The sequence below is a fragment of the Beta vulgaris genome, chromosome 8 (genome assembly GCF_026745355.1).
Source record: "Beta vulgaris subsp. vulgaris cultivar EL10 chromosome 8, EL10.2, whole genome shotgun sequence".
NCBI lineage: Eukaryota > Viridiplantae > Streptophyta > Magnoliopsida > Caryophyllales > Amaranthaceae > Beta > Beta vulgaris.
Window position 1 is genome coordinate 59,872,840 of NC_079209.1, and position 17,523 is coordinate 59,890,362.

A 17,523-nucleotide genomic window follows, 5' to 3' on the forward strand; every position below is an offset into this window, starting at 1 on the left:
TTGATGGTTGATTAAGTGCTTGTTTTTTTTTTTGAGGGGATTAAGTGCTTGTTTGGTTGACATTGTTTAACATAGAAATTTAAAATTTCTAAGAATTGAAATTTCTTGATATTATTTGATTGACAAATTCATGGAAAGTAGAAATTTCTAAAAAGTTCCACTTCCCACAAAACGGAGGAAATTATTTCCCTAGGGAAGCTAGATAAGTGAAAATTCCTATAAAAACTTTCACTTCTCAAGAATCACCAGATAAAATTTAACAATTTTATGAAAAATATAATTACATGAAAAAATAAAATTCCCAAAAATTTGCACTTCCTATATACAACCAGATGAACACTTAGCTCATCACCAAAATCAGAAATTTTGGGCTGAACAAAAAAAACATGCATCCCATTGGTGATAGAAAACCAATCACCAAATGACATGTTTTGTCATTCATCACCATGTGAACAAATCCATCAGCAAATGAACCGTGTGAATGGAAGACAAAATGAACTTAGTTACACAAATGCGTTTACTTCAACTTAATTACTATTGCCTGTTTCCCAAAAAAACCACACGAAAGTATTTAATTGGAGAATCATGCCATTATTCACAAAATTATGTGTGCATTATGCAGTTAAACAGGCGGGAAACTCCAAAAAAAAAGTATTCGTTGAGAAATTCTGTAAAAACCGCACTTTCTCTCTCTCAAACTTCCACACTGCAAATTTTTACTGCAAAAATGTCACTTCAAACTTCTGTTCATCCCTAAATTCTTCCTAAAATCCGCAAAATCAACCCAAAAAAAAAACCCAATTCCAAATTTCAAATTTCAAATTTCAACTTCATCTAAACAAACCCATCAATTATCCCCATAAAACTTCAAAAACCCTTGATCAACTTTCTTCTGCTTCCTCAAAATTTCAACAAAAATGGCGGATTTCTCTAAAAAATTCCCACTTCCGCCATTAGTGGAGGAATTAATAAAGCAAATTTGCAGAGAACAATCACAACCTCCTCTTGATTTGAATGCAAGAAAAGAACTTGCTTCTTTGGGTGAAGATGAATCGATTAATATTCTTAATAAAATTCGTCGGTCCAAAATTAATAAATCTTTTGATGGGTTTATTGTTTATATGGCAAAAGAATTAAGAGCTAATTCTTCTGCAACTCCTGTGAAATTGGAATCTTATTCTTCTCCTCAAATCATATCAGTTTCTCCTCCTAGTTCTGAAGGTTTGTTTTTTTAATTCCCCTGCATTTTAGTGGGAATTTGTTTTAATTATTTTTTTGTATTTTTTTTTTTAATTTTCTAATGAAAAATATTAACTTGAGATAATTATGTATGTTTCTGCAGGAAGTAATTATCTTTCTGATTCACCTACTTCTAGTTCCTCTGGTAAGTTTAAGCTGTTTTTCTGGATTCCAATTTTTTTTTTTGAAATAATAAATATGAGTGGGATTTGGTGTGGGGAGTAGTAGTGTAAATTATCTGTTGTTGTTTTGTGCACTTTTCGTTATGAGATTATTGTTATTACTTCCTCGATTCTGTTTTAAATGAAACATGGAGTGAAATGACACTATTGATTGATCAATTTTTACTCCAATTTATGGTCATTATATAAAAAAATTATAGTCAAGTGGGATATTATTAGAATCGTCTCGATTCATACTATCAAATTCGATTCATACTAGTTTGAAGGTTTTTTTTTATTCCTCATGCATTTTAGTGGGAATTTATTTTAATTACTTTTTTGTTTTTTTTTTAATTTTCTAATGAAAAATATTAACTTGAGATAATTATGTATGTTTCTGCAGTAAGTAATTATCTTTCTGATTCACCTACTTCTAGTTTCTCTGCTATGTTTAAGCTGTTTTTTTTGGATTCCAAAAGTTGATATTTTTTTTTGAAATGAATAGATATGAATGGGGTTTGGTGTGGGGATGAGTAGTGTTGTAAATTGGTTTTGTGCACTTTTTGGTATGAGATTATAATCATGGGGAGTCCACATTAGGGTGTGTTTTTAGTAAATACTTTCATACTAGTATTCATTTTGTGTCAAAATGCCTTGCTCATTTGTTGTTTCCACCATATCTATGGTAGGGAGCTTTGCTCAATTTAAAACCGGTACATTTTTTGTTCCCATCATAAAAATAAGAGTATATCAAGTGAAAAAGAGTAGTACAATTTGTCAAAAAAGGACTATATTGGAACAAGATATATCGTTGTGATGACATACATATAATCAGGTCATATGTGGGTTTTTTTATACTTTATTTTCAATATAAACGTACGACTTTTTTATAATAAAGATACTATTGTTTTTGCTGAATATACCACAAAAAATTGTTCAGAACAGTTCTTTTATAGGCATTTCTCAATTCTCCTAAGGTAGACCTTTAAATTTTGACCATTGGTATCTTTGATTAGGTAGTAGTTAAAATTATGCAATTTTGGTAACACCTCATAACTAACCTAATTCAATCACACGTGAATATGTTTTATCCCCTTCCATATAGTATTAGTGAGGAAATATGATCTAGGTTGATGAGTATTTACTTCAAAAAAACAAATGAGTATACAATGACTCTTGTTCCATATGAAATTATAGTATATGATACAATTTTACTCCAAGATCCTCCATAAATGTTGAAGCATTCTCATACTCTCCCCATTACTCAATTGTAGTAGGAGTATATTGGTAAAATTAATCGTAAATCATTACTATTTCAGGATTTGCAACAATGTGTGTAGAACATCCAATAATAGTCTAGGTGACTAATGACTATTATTTCCAGACAAGTGAATACTGTGTCCTGTTTTAATAATAACTACATTTCTCTTCTATGGAATTTATTTTTATTCACTACAAATCCATTTTTAGTAATTTTTTCGACTTAGATATCTACTTTATCACATGGTATTGGGCACCACTCTTTTCTCACATGTCTCTACTTTTTCCATTGACGTAATGTATGTGCCCAAGCCATATGCTTTGATTTTTGATTAATAAAGAATGGATGAATTACCATGGAAATGTTGAATTTCATTTGTAAAGTTATGTGCAGACTCATTACTGTTTCCTGAATTTACTACCTTGTACCAAATAAACCATTATCTTTGATAGGTGTTTATTTCTTGAGATATTTACTATGGAAATGATTGTTTCACATGCTGCTTACTATTGTTACTCTCATATATTTTCTCTATGTGATATGGTGATTCCTGTGGTGAATCTTGGAATTATTAGAGTCAGATGACTTGTCATGTGCAACAATTGTTTTTCTTGCATGGAAGCTTGATATTGAAGTTGATATGCAGGAAGTACTAATTCGTTCAAAGAAGATGGGTCTGTTCTCTCTTATTTCTCTGGTAAGGTGCCATGTTGTTGAAGAGCTTGGAACTTGTGTAAATAACAAAGTGTCTCTACCTTTAATTAATTAGCCTCTCATTTGGCTTTTGGTTAATGTCTTTACAGATAAGTTAGCATCGATGACATCAATACGACTGAATTTATTTGGCTTCTCCAAGTCACACCAAACTAGTCGTGAATTCTTGGCGTTGGAGAAATTAGGATTTCGACGAGCTTTCCTCGTTATGAGCTACATTGGAGGGTAGTAATATATAATTATATACCATTCATGTCTACAATATAGCCAGTTCTATGGAATTACGTCAAGCCTAATTGTGACTATATATTTACTTTCCATTTTAGGAGGAAACTGGAGAATGTGGCTTCTGTTCGCGACATTAAAAGTCTAATAGTTGAAAGTGAAAAACTTACAATGGGCTCGTTTGAAAACCTGGCGTGGGAACGATATGGTGACCGCTATTGTCTCAGAAAGGATCGAATTAAGGTTCATCTTAGATCATCTAAATGTTCTATTTTATTTGTCTTGCTTGGAAATTTGCAAGCTTTGCAGGTTGAAGTGTTAGTATTAATAATGTTTTAAGGTGTGAAACCTGTTTCTGGTATGCTACTCATGCCAATCGATATCTGATTTAATTGTTCTTTGCAGTATCGTAGGTGGGACTCATCAGGACAGTACTATATGTATCATTGTCATGTTCATCTTGACGGAAGCTATTGTTTCAAGGTATATTTTTCCAACTACTATTGAAAGTCTGTACAGCTTGCAATTTTCTTTTCAATGTTTTTCTTGCATTTATAATTTTAAGTGGTCCCTAGTGACAATATTTGGAAGACTTTTCAGTTGGAGCTTTCTATCCAGAGTTTGTTTATTTCTTAAATACTCTCATCTTCACTTCAAAATGTACACCAGATTCCAGATGATGCGAAATGATACCTTTGCACTTAAGGTTTATGTTATATCATCTAATAAGTGATTTTTTTTCTTCTTAAAAATGAACTATTGATTGATCACTTAGCATCTGCAATATGAACAATACATTAGAGAATGAAGACACAGTTTAAATGTTTTACTGTTATAGTAGAAATTGGAATATGACAGCATTCTGAAGAGCCTACGTTTTTCTTTTTCAATTGTGTGGTGTTTCTTTAAGTCTACTCATATATGTTTTTATATTTCTACTTAGGGTCCGTTCTTAAACAATAGAACAAGTCTACTCCAGAAGATTTTGAAAGAAGAAAATGTACTCATTGTAAAGTTTGTCGATGAGGTAAATGAAAAATCAAAATTAACCAAGAGTTCTCGTGCTTCATTTGCTGCTATTGAAAAGGTTGCAAGAGAAGGAATATACTTTGGTCAGAATTGCTACAGGTTCTTTGGTGCGTAACCTTTGCCTTTGGCATCTAATTATGGCATTCATAAAGCAGAGGCTTCTTTTGCTACTTGATTTAAGAATGTCTACGGGGTATGGTTAGGACATATCTATTACATTTTTCCAGGTAGGTCAAAGCAAATTCCTTCTTGTTCCATGCTCATTAGTTGGAAATACCTTCCGACAGTGACATCCATATTTGTATGCATATTAGACACAAATTTTTGTGCATCTCCTATATGCAAAGAAAGAGAGCAATTGGCTGCTCAACCCCCCACCCCCCCAATTTCCTCTCTGAAAGCTCCTCCTATTAAAGAGAAGAACCCGGACCGAAAAGCAAATAAAGAAGACGCTTGTTTTTGTGAACTTCTTAAGAAAATGTTATTTGGCATAGCATTATTCTCTTTTCAGTTTCGTGATGTTAATGTGTGTACATAATTATTTGAGCATTATGCAACTCCGCACCTCATTTCAATTTATGTAGCTTAAAGTGGATGAAGTTCTTGTGTGTGATGTTAAAATAGCTTTCAAAGATGGAGGCAGAGGAGAGAAGAAGGACCGGACATCCAGCTCAGTTAAATGTTATTTTGTAAACATAGACAATTTTGCACAATCTTATGATATTGATAAATGTATAAGGAAAGCAAGATCTGTTTTCATGCATTTGGATACTCTACCCAGCTTGTCCAAGTATGCGGCTAGGTATCATGCTTCATCATTATTGTAGTGATGTTCTGGTTTCGCTTATTTATTTTCATTTCCTTGCTTAAAATAGTTTCTTTGTTTATGCAGGCTTGAACTTGCACTTTCAAAAACAATAACTTTACCTATAAATCTGGATGCTTCAGATATCCATGTTGAAGTCATCAGTGATATACCTTGTCAGGTGAAGAGTAAGTCTTAAGTTATTTACTCCATCCTTGGTTCTTAGTGTATCAGTTTACTGAAATAGGTGCCTGCTGTACTGTATCTGTTCTCCCCAATCTGTCGGTCAGCTTGCAGATGGTTCTGCTGTCATAGGTGAAGATGGGAAACCTCTCATACACACTGATGGAACTGGCTACATATCGGAGGATCTAGCTCGTGAATTTCCTGGGAAGATTTTCAAGGCAAATATGGTGCAGGATCATAATTTTGAGGTGTTCCTATTCTTCATTTTCAAGCCTTAATATTGTGGTTTATATGTCTAAGGAGTTTTGGTCAGCCATACTAATCAATATTGATAGCATTTATCCTGTGAAATAATAGCATAAAATGTACAGATGACATGTTATGTCTCAGCTTGCATTGACATGCGCGCTCTATTATCATTTACTCATATTTATCAAGTCTTCCGACATGACAAGTATCAATGCAGAAAGACTCATTATATACAACCCTGAGCTTGTGTATAATGACAACAACTTTTATGGAGTGCTCACAAATTCCAACATACTTTGAGTTACTTCCTCCCTTCTTCTTTTTTACTTGCATTGCATCATGTGGCTTCGGCACAGTTTTGAGTTGTCCATGTGAAGGGGAGAGAGAAAAAACGGGATCCCATGTGACAGGATAAGAGATATAGATTGCCCATTTAAGTAATGATACAAGTATTATGTCACTTCCCTAAACGGGAAATGGTGCAAGTATAATAAAACGGAGGAAGTATATATATAATTTGCGGATGAGACTGTGATGTGGCAGAAGTATTGGCAAACTCGAGTTTGTAATCTATTTGAAGCTTACATTTGAGTTCTTCAAGATGAATTTGCCTTAAAACAACTTAATGCTTGCTTGTTCAAGTATTCTTAGTAGAATGGTAGAGTTTTCTTGTCAAAATGGCAGTATAGGTCTGCTTTGTAAATCTTAATGTGTCGGATGCTTGGTCGATTGATTTAACCTTGTGTCTTTGTAATTCTCTAAGATTGGTATTAGTTCTTGGTCGGATGCTTGTTCACGTTTATTGTTGTTTGTTGCTTCCAAATTTTATCAAATAATATTATATACAAGTAGACTGCTGAGTTTTATTCAGTGATTATCCTGGTACCTTATCATTTTGGGCTTTATGTCATCTTACCATTACTAAATTAGCAATCTTGCACGATTCACCTGTACTTATTTATGTCATCTCTAATTCTATATCTCCAGATATGTGATGTCTTTGATTCGGACCTCAAAGAGATACCTTCACAATCTACAGAGCTGGTACATGTGTCTCTTGATGTCTAATTTGTGCAAGAACATATCATTGTAAATCACGCTATTTACAGCATTCATAGAGCTTGTATTTTGGCACTTTCTTATCACCAAGTTTTTCCAGCCTCTGCTGATGCAGTTCCGTTTATTCTACATGGGTTATGCTGTTAAAGGAACAGTCCTTGTTAATAGAAAGGTACTATATAGAGATGATTATTATTATCTTGCGCTGTAGTTTGCTATAGCTGGTGCTAGGCCTTTATACTGCAAGTTGCATAACTCAATGAGACTACAGAAACCTGACAGGTGCATACTGCATAAACTTTTGAACTAGCTACGGAATTGTCTTGTTTGTTTCCATGAACTTTCTTTTTCTTGCAATAAGATACATGTTTTACATGAATGTGCCTGAACTTTCATGGAAAGTGACTCTTGAGACCCAGAGTAGTCCCTAGTAATTAAGCATTTGAGAATGGAAGGAAATGCTTCTCTGTAAATGTTAAGTATATGTGCATTAATAATAAATATTACCCTAGGTAGTAATATGATAAACGCTTGGCCCTTGAATTCTGTTTTCCCTTCAAAATATAAAAGTAACAACTTCTAGAAACTCTTGAATTTTTATCACGTTGGTTTCCAGCTTTATCACATATAGCAACCATAGGAGAGGAGTTTCTAATCTTTTGGCATCGGCATAATCTAGTCATTCAAACTTATGGATCGTGAGACTAACAATCAACCAGTAGCATACCTGGACTATAGCATACATGATACATGTATTCCTTGAAAATTTATGGGCCTTTGACTTTTGGTACATGGACATTGCTAGAGACGTAGTGTGCAGATATTATAGTTTCTATTCGTATTTGATTATGTTCATGATTAGGGTTGATATAGCTTGACACTTTTATGTTTTAAAAGTTGCACCTGAAACAGTAACAAGTCATGAATGGTCAAATGATTGTTCTGTTGAAAATTTGAAATTCTAAATATTCCCGCAATAAGATCTGATAAAGTTGAAGGGAACTCTATTTAAAATTTAGCTTCTTAGTAAGAAGTTACAAGAATATGAGCTAGGGTAATTGATACAGAATGGCACATAATCCAAATTGATGATGAAGGGGGGCTAATCCAATATCTAAAAAAACTTGCCTCACATGTTTTAGATGAGTGCCTTTGGTACTAAATGGCAAGTTCCCTGCTAACTAGATACCTTCTTGATGATAAAGGATCTAGACTTCAAATTGAGACACCAGTAGGGTAAAGTAAGAAATATTTCTAGCCTCATTTTATATTTTTTCAACAATTTGACATTCGTTGAATATTAGAGGACCGTCTTTGATCCTAATGTCAAGCAATGTGTTTTCTGAAATGAAATTTTCTAAATGAGACTGAGCAAGTCTATCCATTTCTTGTCTATTAACTTCTAATGCTATAAATTCCTTGTATTGACAAGACTCTTTGTTTACTCATAGCTTCCACAAAGAACAATTCAGGTTCGACCATCAATGATAAAAGTTTATAAAGACCCGGAAAGCTCTCATTTTCTGACTGTGAACTCATTTGAGATTGTGGGAACAAGGTACTGTTTGCATGGCTAATATCATATTCTTAGAAGGTGCCTACATCATTAGAATGTAATAAGCTCAAGTATATGAGCTTAAGCCTTGCCTTATTGTGATGAGTCTTACTAGATCATCAATTCAAAGTTAGATAATACATTCCACAAATTATTTCGGGTTCAAAAGTACTAACAATAAATGTTTGGCTGGATTCAAACTTTTCATCTCAGGAGCAATATAAATTCTAAATTTTTTTCCGCTGTACAATTTGTCTTTGCCTGAGCTGTATCTCTCTTCAGCCAGAACTGATATGTTGAAATAACCAAACCTTCTGCAAGTCGTGGAAGTCTGCTATATGCCATGAATAATTATCAGATAAGTAAAATTATGACATATATCTCAAGCTCTCAAGGGTATTGACCAATGTGGACAAGAAACTTTGCATTTCTAGAAAGTTACCTGAGTGATTTCTCCTATTCTCCTGTTATAAATAAGCCTGCACTACTCATGTATCAGATAAGTTTGCTTCTTTTCTTCGAATATGTGCTACCGGGGTGCTTTATGACTTCAACATGGTCATCTGTGTGGGATTATTACTTGGCAAGAATATGTAGAGTTTCTGATCTTGGGCTATAGGCACTTACAAATGTGGTCTCTCATATAGCCAGTGGTATGGCATGCTGAGCGGATTTTCTTGAAGCATGTCTTCCTGTTGTTTGTGTTAGAATTTAACTATATCAGTGGTTCCCTTGAAATTTCTGCTGGAATTTATTTAGGATGCCTGTATTATGTTAGAAGTAATGCTTGGCCCTCACTCCTCGGTCCTCAGGGGTTAACACCATATGTATTTAGAAATATATTCATCAGTGTAAAAATGAACTAGATGTGTTTTGTTATGATGGATTACTGTCTGGTAAATTTACTAATTGTTCTTGATCCTTCCGGTTTTTTTATTTATATATCTAATACAAAGTAAAACTATAAATAATGTTCTAGCTTGTCTTACGACCTTTTCACTGTCTAAGTGCATTTCCCTTTGGTTACTTGAAGCTCCTATGTCCTTTTGTCTTCATCTGAAAATGTTGCCACTTAAAAATTTTCTAGTCAACCATGATCTAGAAATTTGTTATGATACACATGCAAACTGGCATTCATTAATCAGTGACGTACGCATTTGTATTTGTTGGTGTAAAGTGACATTCATTTTTGATAAATCCTGTCTCCTGGCTTCTCTTTATTTTCAGTTTATATGTTTACAGGGTTGATATTTGGGATTCTTTTTCCTGGCTTGATCTTGATTTAATTTTTCCTGGTTTTCAGTGGTCGACCAAAGAAATCATATTTGTCCAGATACTTGGTTTCCTTGCTACACTATGGAGGAGTCCCAACAAAGTTTTTCACAAACATACTAAAAAATGCTATAGGTGATGCTCGAACTTCTCTGACTGACAAACGAGCGGCTCTGCAAGGTGATCTTTTTAGCCTTTAGGAAGAATCGCTGTGTGTTCTTTTGGTCTCGTATAATCAGTAAGAATGTAAATGAAAGAAAGTGAAACCACTTTATTTGGTAGACCTAAATCCTAATCTTGGTAGATCTTTTTGTATGTAGTTGCTCTTGAGAGTGGGGATATGGATGACGACTTCACAATTGCAAGGATGGTTTTATCTGGAATTCCTCTGAACGAACCCTACATACAGACTCGTTTAGGTTTCCTTACTAATCATCAGAACAAGGGCTTGAAAGAAGGGAAGCTTCCCATTGGTGAAAGTTTCTACCTCATGGGGACAGCTGATCCAACGAATACCCTTGACAGAGGAGAAGTTTGCATTATTCAGTATGTTTTTCATCGTATTAACTGTTAATTTGAACCTCCATAACATGGAAATGCTTTATATTGCTGATAACTTTTTGGAACTCCTCATCAAATGAAACTTTTTTGGGATAGGACATAGGTCTTATACAATGCTATAATATAATCTAAGTAATTAATCATTATTTTTTAATACAAAAGGATCAAGGAAAGCTCTACCGAATTGAACTGGGATGAAGTGTGACTTTTAATGGAGGTGGGCCATGGGGGGGTTTGGTCAGAGAAGTAAAAGACCATGAAAAAACTGAAACAGATCTTTGTTCACTTGCTAAAATTTTGTGTGATTAAGATTTAAGGCATTCTCAGAGGTATCAACATTTCTTTTTATTAAGTTGTTTTTATAAAGAAGTAGAGGTTTTTTCCCTTGTAAATGGACTTTTAACTGACTATAGGAGTATGGGATACCAAGAACCCGGAAAAAGGAATACAAGTAAGCAAAACAGATTCACCCCATAAGCCAACATGTTGTCTACGTACAATTTGCATATTTGAGTTGATCTTTACTCTTGAACAAAGAAGGAAGTAAAGTTGCTTCTGTATTTCTGAAGTTCATAGTCTATGACTTATGATTTTTTTTTAGAATATGCTTTTGGTAACTGAAATCATCTTGTTTAACTCTGTGGCAGTGAGAATGGACAAATTTCTGGCAAGGTCCTGGTATATCGTAATCCAGGTATTCATTTTGGAGATGTCCATGTTCTGACTGCGAAACATGTAGAAGGTTTGGAAGAGATAGTGGGAAACTCAAAATATGGCATATTCTTTCCCACCAAAGGGTCAAGGTCACTGGCTGATGCAATGTCTGGTGGTGATCTTGATGGAGACATGTATTGGGTATCACGGAACCTTGATGTAAGCAATTGTAGTTCCTAGCCTCTATCCTGATATTTTTGATGTTTGCTTTACCGTTTTCAGCTCTTCATAAGTTAGCTGGAAACTAGAAAGCTCTGCATGATTTTATATTAATTTGCACTTCAGTTTCTACTTATTTTATAAAAATCCTGTATATAAGGAAGGAGGGCCCTCTTAGGACTAGGAATTTCTGAAACAATATCCAAACAGTGCTAGCGGAAATATAGAGATCTTTAGGTGAATCTGCTATTTATTACGCTCAGGGCTCAAGTTCAACTAAAACTTTCAGGAACAATGCACTTAGGTAATATTATGGTATGCAAAGTGATATAAATCAGGGAATTCCCACAGAACTCACTTATTATCATTAGAATTTATACAATACAACCGAGAAACATAGACAATTAGATCCTAGAACTAGCTACGAAACTAAGAAACTTCCTGTAACATAATCTAAGTAGTACTAGGAAACTAAACAATCAGTTACACTATTATAGTTGCAAAAGAAAGAATAAAACGATGAAAGTCGTCCTCAGATCCATATACCAAAATACTTTAGACTCGGGCTTCTAGGTAAGGTGGGACATTACTTTAATCTGCAAGATTATGGGTCAACAAGTTGCTTGCTTTTTGTTTGTTTTACTCCTGAGTCCTGATTGAAGTGGAAAGTTCTATGTTGGCAGAATTTTCAATTGTTTTTTTGCTTTGACTTGGTGATTCAGTATTGAACATATGGTTGTCCTCTTGCAGCTTTTAAAATACTTCAAGCCAAGCCATCCTTGGACGTGCACAAACCATTCATCAAGTCCCCAACAAAAGAAACCAGTGGATTTTTCAGATGAAGAGTTGGAGCATGAGCTGTTTTCTCGTTTCCTGAGTGCAAGATTTCAACCAAGGTGTTCATTTAAATTTGATTATTGTAAGATAAATTTGATTGCACTGTGATGAAGTAGAATATAGTGCTTGATCTCTAAGAACAATGGTTATATGTAGTCTAGTACAGTATTTTTTCTGTGTGAGTCAGCTCTTTCCCTCCTCTTCTTTAATACCAACCTATGAATACAATAAATACTATGAATTACTCACTCCTCTAATACGAGTCATGTTGATCTTGCAAAAATATTAGTCAGAGGGATAAAGGGTCTGCTCGTCAACTAGCTCTAGATTCTACTTTTAAAATGTGCTAGAATAGGAGATTTCAAGAGACAGGAAGGCGATATGTGCTGAAAATGTGAGGAAGAGTGATGGTTTCATTTTCCTTCATTTGGTCATGGATTGATGGAAGAGAAAGGGGGAGATATGGCTCACTTGTTCCTCCTTTCCTTCCCCTCCTCCACTATAACTATGCAAATTCCAAAATCCAGATAAAACACAAGGGGAATCTTGATTTTGGCCCTGCAAAAGAATTCATTTGGGCACTTAAATTGGGACAAAAGAGTATATTTGTTTAGGGCTAAGGATTTGAATTGTGTGCTTCAATGTAACTATTAAACTGCGAATTTGCACAAGACCTCTTGTAAAAGCATGATAATGCAATGAGACTAAGGGTAGAACTCCATTTTCAGTGAATTCATCTAAATTTGCCGATAAACATCAAAATTTTGAATTGTGATGTAAAACTGGGGATATTATGTGGATCTTTTGGTCCATTTCTAACAGCTTCATGCCACTTCTCTAAGAGCACCTCATATTATCCTCTGTTTCTCTATGATTATCCTTGTTAAGGAAGCCTGACAAGAGAAGTTCAAAAGAGTCGTAGCAATTGTTTTAATTGAACTGTGCAACAAATGCACATAGTTATAACATACAATTTGGACAGTCAATAGGAAACCAACCAAGATAGAAATCATGCCTGCTAGCATGTATGAGTGTCATTCGTTTCTATTACTATTATAAGACCATTTTGCTGTGAAGACATTCTACTTGCAAATCGAAGCTTTGGTAAGTCTATTTATAGTTATTAACCTGCAAATTTGTTTTCAGTAAAGCTATGGGGATCGCATCAAACAGCTGGTTGGCACACATGGATCAGTTGTTAACATTAGGAGACAAAGATGTGACAGAGAGAAAACGCCTGAAGGAAAAGATGCTGAAATTAGTGGATATTTACTATGAAGCACTAGATGCACCAAAGACAGGGATAGAGGTAAGCTTCTTGGTGTCTGCTGAGTAGTATATCTGCTGTCATAAATGTTATACTACTGAATTTCTGTAGCAATGACTGTTGGGATATCCTATGTGTGTGGGAAAAGAAATTGTCTACATAGAAAGAATGGGAACAGGTAATCAGTACTTCCTCTCTTCTAAAATAGATGCCGCACTCACCATTTTCAGATATTTCAAAATGAATGCAACATTACTTTATTTGGCATTGAGCTATCTCTCTCTCTTCATCACATGGGTCCCTCTTCTTATTTCTGTCGATCTCTCCTCTCATTGGTTCTTGTGCCTCCCCCCCTATTGCACTTATTTTAGAATGGAAGAAGTATACAAGTTAGTGGACTACTACGTTATTGCCAATTGGTTTTATAATTCACCTTTCCTCCAACAATTAGTATCAAAGGCCATGGTTGTTATTGGAAGAACGCATACAATGGTGGACCCCATGGATGGCTTGCTGTTGTAACTTGTGAGTACTTGTAAGACGTGGATGTAGAGCACAAATGGTGTGGGCGTGAGCCTTTAAGGAGGCATTGTATGGCGTTCTTGAAGAGTGGGTCAAAGCCCTTGTTAATGCGGACATGCAGGGGGAGCCAAAACTTGTTATCTCTTGGTGTGGGGCTGTGCAGATAAGAAATGCCTAACTTTATGAGGCTTGAACTGTGCACCAAACACAACTACTGGATCACAGCTCCTTTGGATATAGTGGTTATGAAATCTATTACTACTTGATTTAAGTTAATTTGACTAATAAAATATCAATTATTGCATATTTTGACTGCTAAGATTTTGAGCTATAGTGTTATAATTATTCATTAGCAGTGAAAATGAGTAGTCAAAAGATACTGTTGGTGAGGATCTAGTTTCTAGTTTTGTGTTTTTTCACAGATAATCTTTTTTCAACCGTCAGCTTTATAATATATTGCCAGTTTCATTTGTTCCCATTTTATCAGTTTCATTTATTGTAATATATTTTACAAGTTTCGTCATTGATTATTTAACTAATCTTGTCTTTTAGGTTACTGTTCCACGTGAGCTAGTTGCAGACACATATCCACATTACATGGGAAGGCAACCATCATCCAGTTACCATTCAGAGTCTGTTCTAGGGAAGATCTATGATGAAGCCCATGAATGGGCACTTGAGACTCCTTCCATACCGGGTGAGTGTTTATCTCACTACTTTACTTCGCTTAAAAGCGTGTAAAACCTCCATGTAGCAAGTGACTAGAGACGGAGGGAGGAGTTGCAGAATTATAAAAAGAATTTCATGAAAATTTACATTAAGATAGATCCAACAACAGTTTGCATTCTAATATTTATTCTCTATACATTAGCAAAACAAATTCTGATCAAGGTTTGCAAATGAATAGTGCAAAAGTCGTAATGTTTAAGTAATTGATAATGGAGGGAGTAATTACTATTAAGTACTAGTCAATTGCTAAACCTGAGCTCTTGAGAAAACAACACGGCCAGAGAGTTATTTTTTCTGCTGTGTTCTCTATGGCCTAATGATAGCGGCTGGTGGGGGTTGTCTGCTCTGCTGCTGCTCGCTTCCTAGAACTTAACTGAACTTTTTCCTATGTGACTCCCATGGTACATATTGAGCTTGAATCTGGACATTTGCTAATTAAACCATACTCTTTATCTTCTAGTGTAAGATATGAGCAATCCTTGATAAAATCTGAGCACCATAAATAATTGAAAGATTTTAACGTGAAATTATATTCTCTTGAAAGCAATAATTGCAAGGCTAATCAATGTTCACTTCTTGATCTTGTTAGTTTGGAAGCTTTCACTTTTAGATGTTGAAGTTCCTAAAAAGAACTTGAAGACATGGCAACGTCTTTACAAAAACTACCGAGTTGAAATGAGTGCAGCGGTCTCCAATGGTGATGAGGAACTAAAGAGAGAAAGCTGCGACAAAGTTATACAGAAATATAAACAGGTAATGCACAAGCGTTTATGCATCATTAAGTCAACTAGTTAGATCTTTTTCTCATGGTAATTCATCAATCTTAAAAATCATGTAGATATTATATGAAGCAGCTGACTTAGAATCAAGCTCCAGAGCATGGGTGGAGACTCGTTTCGATGCATTGGCCATATATCATGTATCTTATGATTACGCAATGGAAATTGAAGATGCAAAGAAATGCGGCTTTGCATGGAAGGTAGCAGGTATGGCTTTGTTGAAGATATTCGCCGAAGCTCAGGCTGAGAAACCTATAGCTTGCATGCCTTCTGTGCTCCAGGAAGTTCTTACTAGGAAAAGTGCACAGGAACAAATGTAGATATATGTGGTATTCGCCAATATTTTGGTAATCTGACCAAGGAACATCACATGAAAACCATGAAAGCCTGTTGCTAAGAAAAAGGTAGAACCATAAATACTATCCGAAATAGTGAAGGGTGCTTCATAATATTCCATTCCTTGAAAGCCAGTGAAGACTAGAGCCAGTAAAACGGTAGCTACTAAAGCGTAAACTGCTCGTTTTTTTATGCGGGTTCTTCCTTCTAATGACCGGCATATCTATGATTCTTTTCTCTCAGATGAAGCAGCAGGCATCGGTCCGTAGAACCTATAAAAAAGAGATGGTTGTAGCGCGAAGTACTCTTGTGCACTTATGTTATGGAAGAATTGAGCTTATTGCTGGGCTGGTTATTCAGAGCCAACAAGAGGCACATATGCATTTTGTATTGTACTAACTTACGTTGTAACTCATGCTCCCTTGATTTTTCTATCTTGAATGAAAATCAGGCTTGTCCATTCATGCTTTTCCTGTTTTCAACATCTCTAATTACACCAGGTTGAGTAAAAAGAAAAGATAATTACTCCTGTTCCTTTTTTTTTTTTTTGAATGGAATGTCATGATTATGAAGCTAAAATTAAGCCTTCAATATATATACCTATATGAAAACATGTGAGATCTTAATAGTTTTGATGTATATTTTAAATTATTAAATCTCATAATTTTTACAAATACGTAATCAAGGATAATAATGGCTAAATTTGCATTGGGAATTATGAAAAAAATAACTAGGAAGAATAAAAAAAAAAGGGTTATGCTATATGCAGCTCTGAGGACTGCACATAAGACATAAATACATTGCTTAAAATGGAATGTAGTTGTAAATTTATGACAAAAGTTTGCATTAATCTATGTAATAAATGATCAGTTAATGCTTGTTTTTTTTCATTTTTATCTTCTTATATGCAGCCCTTAGGACTGCATTTAGCTTTTTCCTATTGTTATTTTATACGACTCGGTAAATACTACGTAATCTCATTTTATAGTTTCCAAATAGTCGAATTTCACCAAATATGTCTAACACACTTAGCTAACTTGATAATTATCCACTATCACTCTAGTTTTCATATGAACTAGTTGTCAAAAACTTTCTAGCCTTAATACAAGATTCCTTTCTTAATCAACAGTACAAAAGTTGACAATATTTAAATCTAATTACACTACTACTCCAACAACACAATTCTAATTAGTAATATGATAATCTAATTTGGACATAATTAGTTGGTAATAGTACCAAATTGACCTTCCATCACAAGGAATAATTAGCAAGAAAAGAACATTAAGACAAGTTTAAAGCAATCTTCCCCTGCTTTTCTAGTTTATTCCTCCAACATTTATTTCATTTCTTAGAAACTTACAAGTTTTGCCTGTTGAGACTCATACATCAAAGCAAACACCACTCTCCATTGCACACGTCATCATGAACTCACTCTCTCGAAGCACCTCTCTGGTTAGTGATTTATTTATCGAGTATGGCTATTTGGCTAAATTTTAGTTTAACGACGCCTATTTTGTAACTTTATTATACGTATAATATACCATTTATTGTTTTTTGTTTTCCAAGAAAAATCTTTAATATTTTTCTTACACCCGAAAAAACGTAGTAAAATAGAGTTTTTCTTTTGTACATATTACGTGCAACATATGATTATTTTAGTACTTAAAAATTCATTAGTCATTTCTTATGTCCCTCTTTTAAATTTTTGTGTCATATTTTAACGTTACAATAACAAAACAGAGAAAGTATATACTAAAAAATATCCAAACTCTCAATCATTTTTGGATTTTCGCATTAATTCATTGATAGTTATCTATAATAAACATGACTTTTCTTTCTATTTCATTGGCTGTTTATGCTAGAC

The 17,523-nt window shown here is 34.4% G+C and overlaps 1 protein-coding gene across 3 annotated transcripts; it reads left to right on the forward strand.

Annotated features, from left to right (window-relative positions):
* Positions 1–607: 607 nt before the first annotated feature.
* On the forward strand, positions 608–16,128 carry LOC104902284 (probable RNA-dependent RNA polymerase 3). 3 transcript variants are annotated; one of them, XM_010690005.4, is made up of 21 exons: positions 608–1,221; positions 1,343–1,384; positions 3,308–3,358; positions 3,465–3,600; positions 3,702–3,843; positions 4,006–4,083; positions 4,544–4,736; positions 5,254–5,431; positions 5,522–5,615; positions 5,725–5,868; positions 6,857–6,913; positions 7,029–7,100; positions 8,380–8,486; positions 9,787–9,935; positions 10,076–10,301; positions 10,964–11,189; positions 11,940–12,085; positions 13,173–13,335; positions 14,368–14,512; positions 15,134–15,297; positions 15,383–16,128. In XM_010690005.4, exons 1-21 carry the CDS (start codon positions 918–920, stop codon positions 15,641–15,643), a joined length of 3,078 nt encoding a protein of 1,025 aa, XP_010688307.2. In that variant the 5' UTR covers positions 608–917; the 3' UTR covers positions 15,644–16,128. The 3 variants fall into 3 exon arrangements, with proteins under 3 accessions (XP_010688307.2, XP_057247143.1, XP_057247144.1); XM_057391160.1 differs by lacking the exon at positions 7,029–7,100; XM_057391161.1 differs by lacking the exons at positions 6,857–6,913; positions 7,029–7,100 and having other exon boundaries at positions 609–1,221.
* The last annotated feature ends 1,395 nt before the right edge of the window (positions 16,129–17,523 follow it).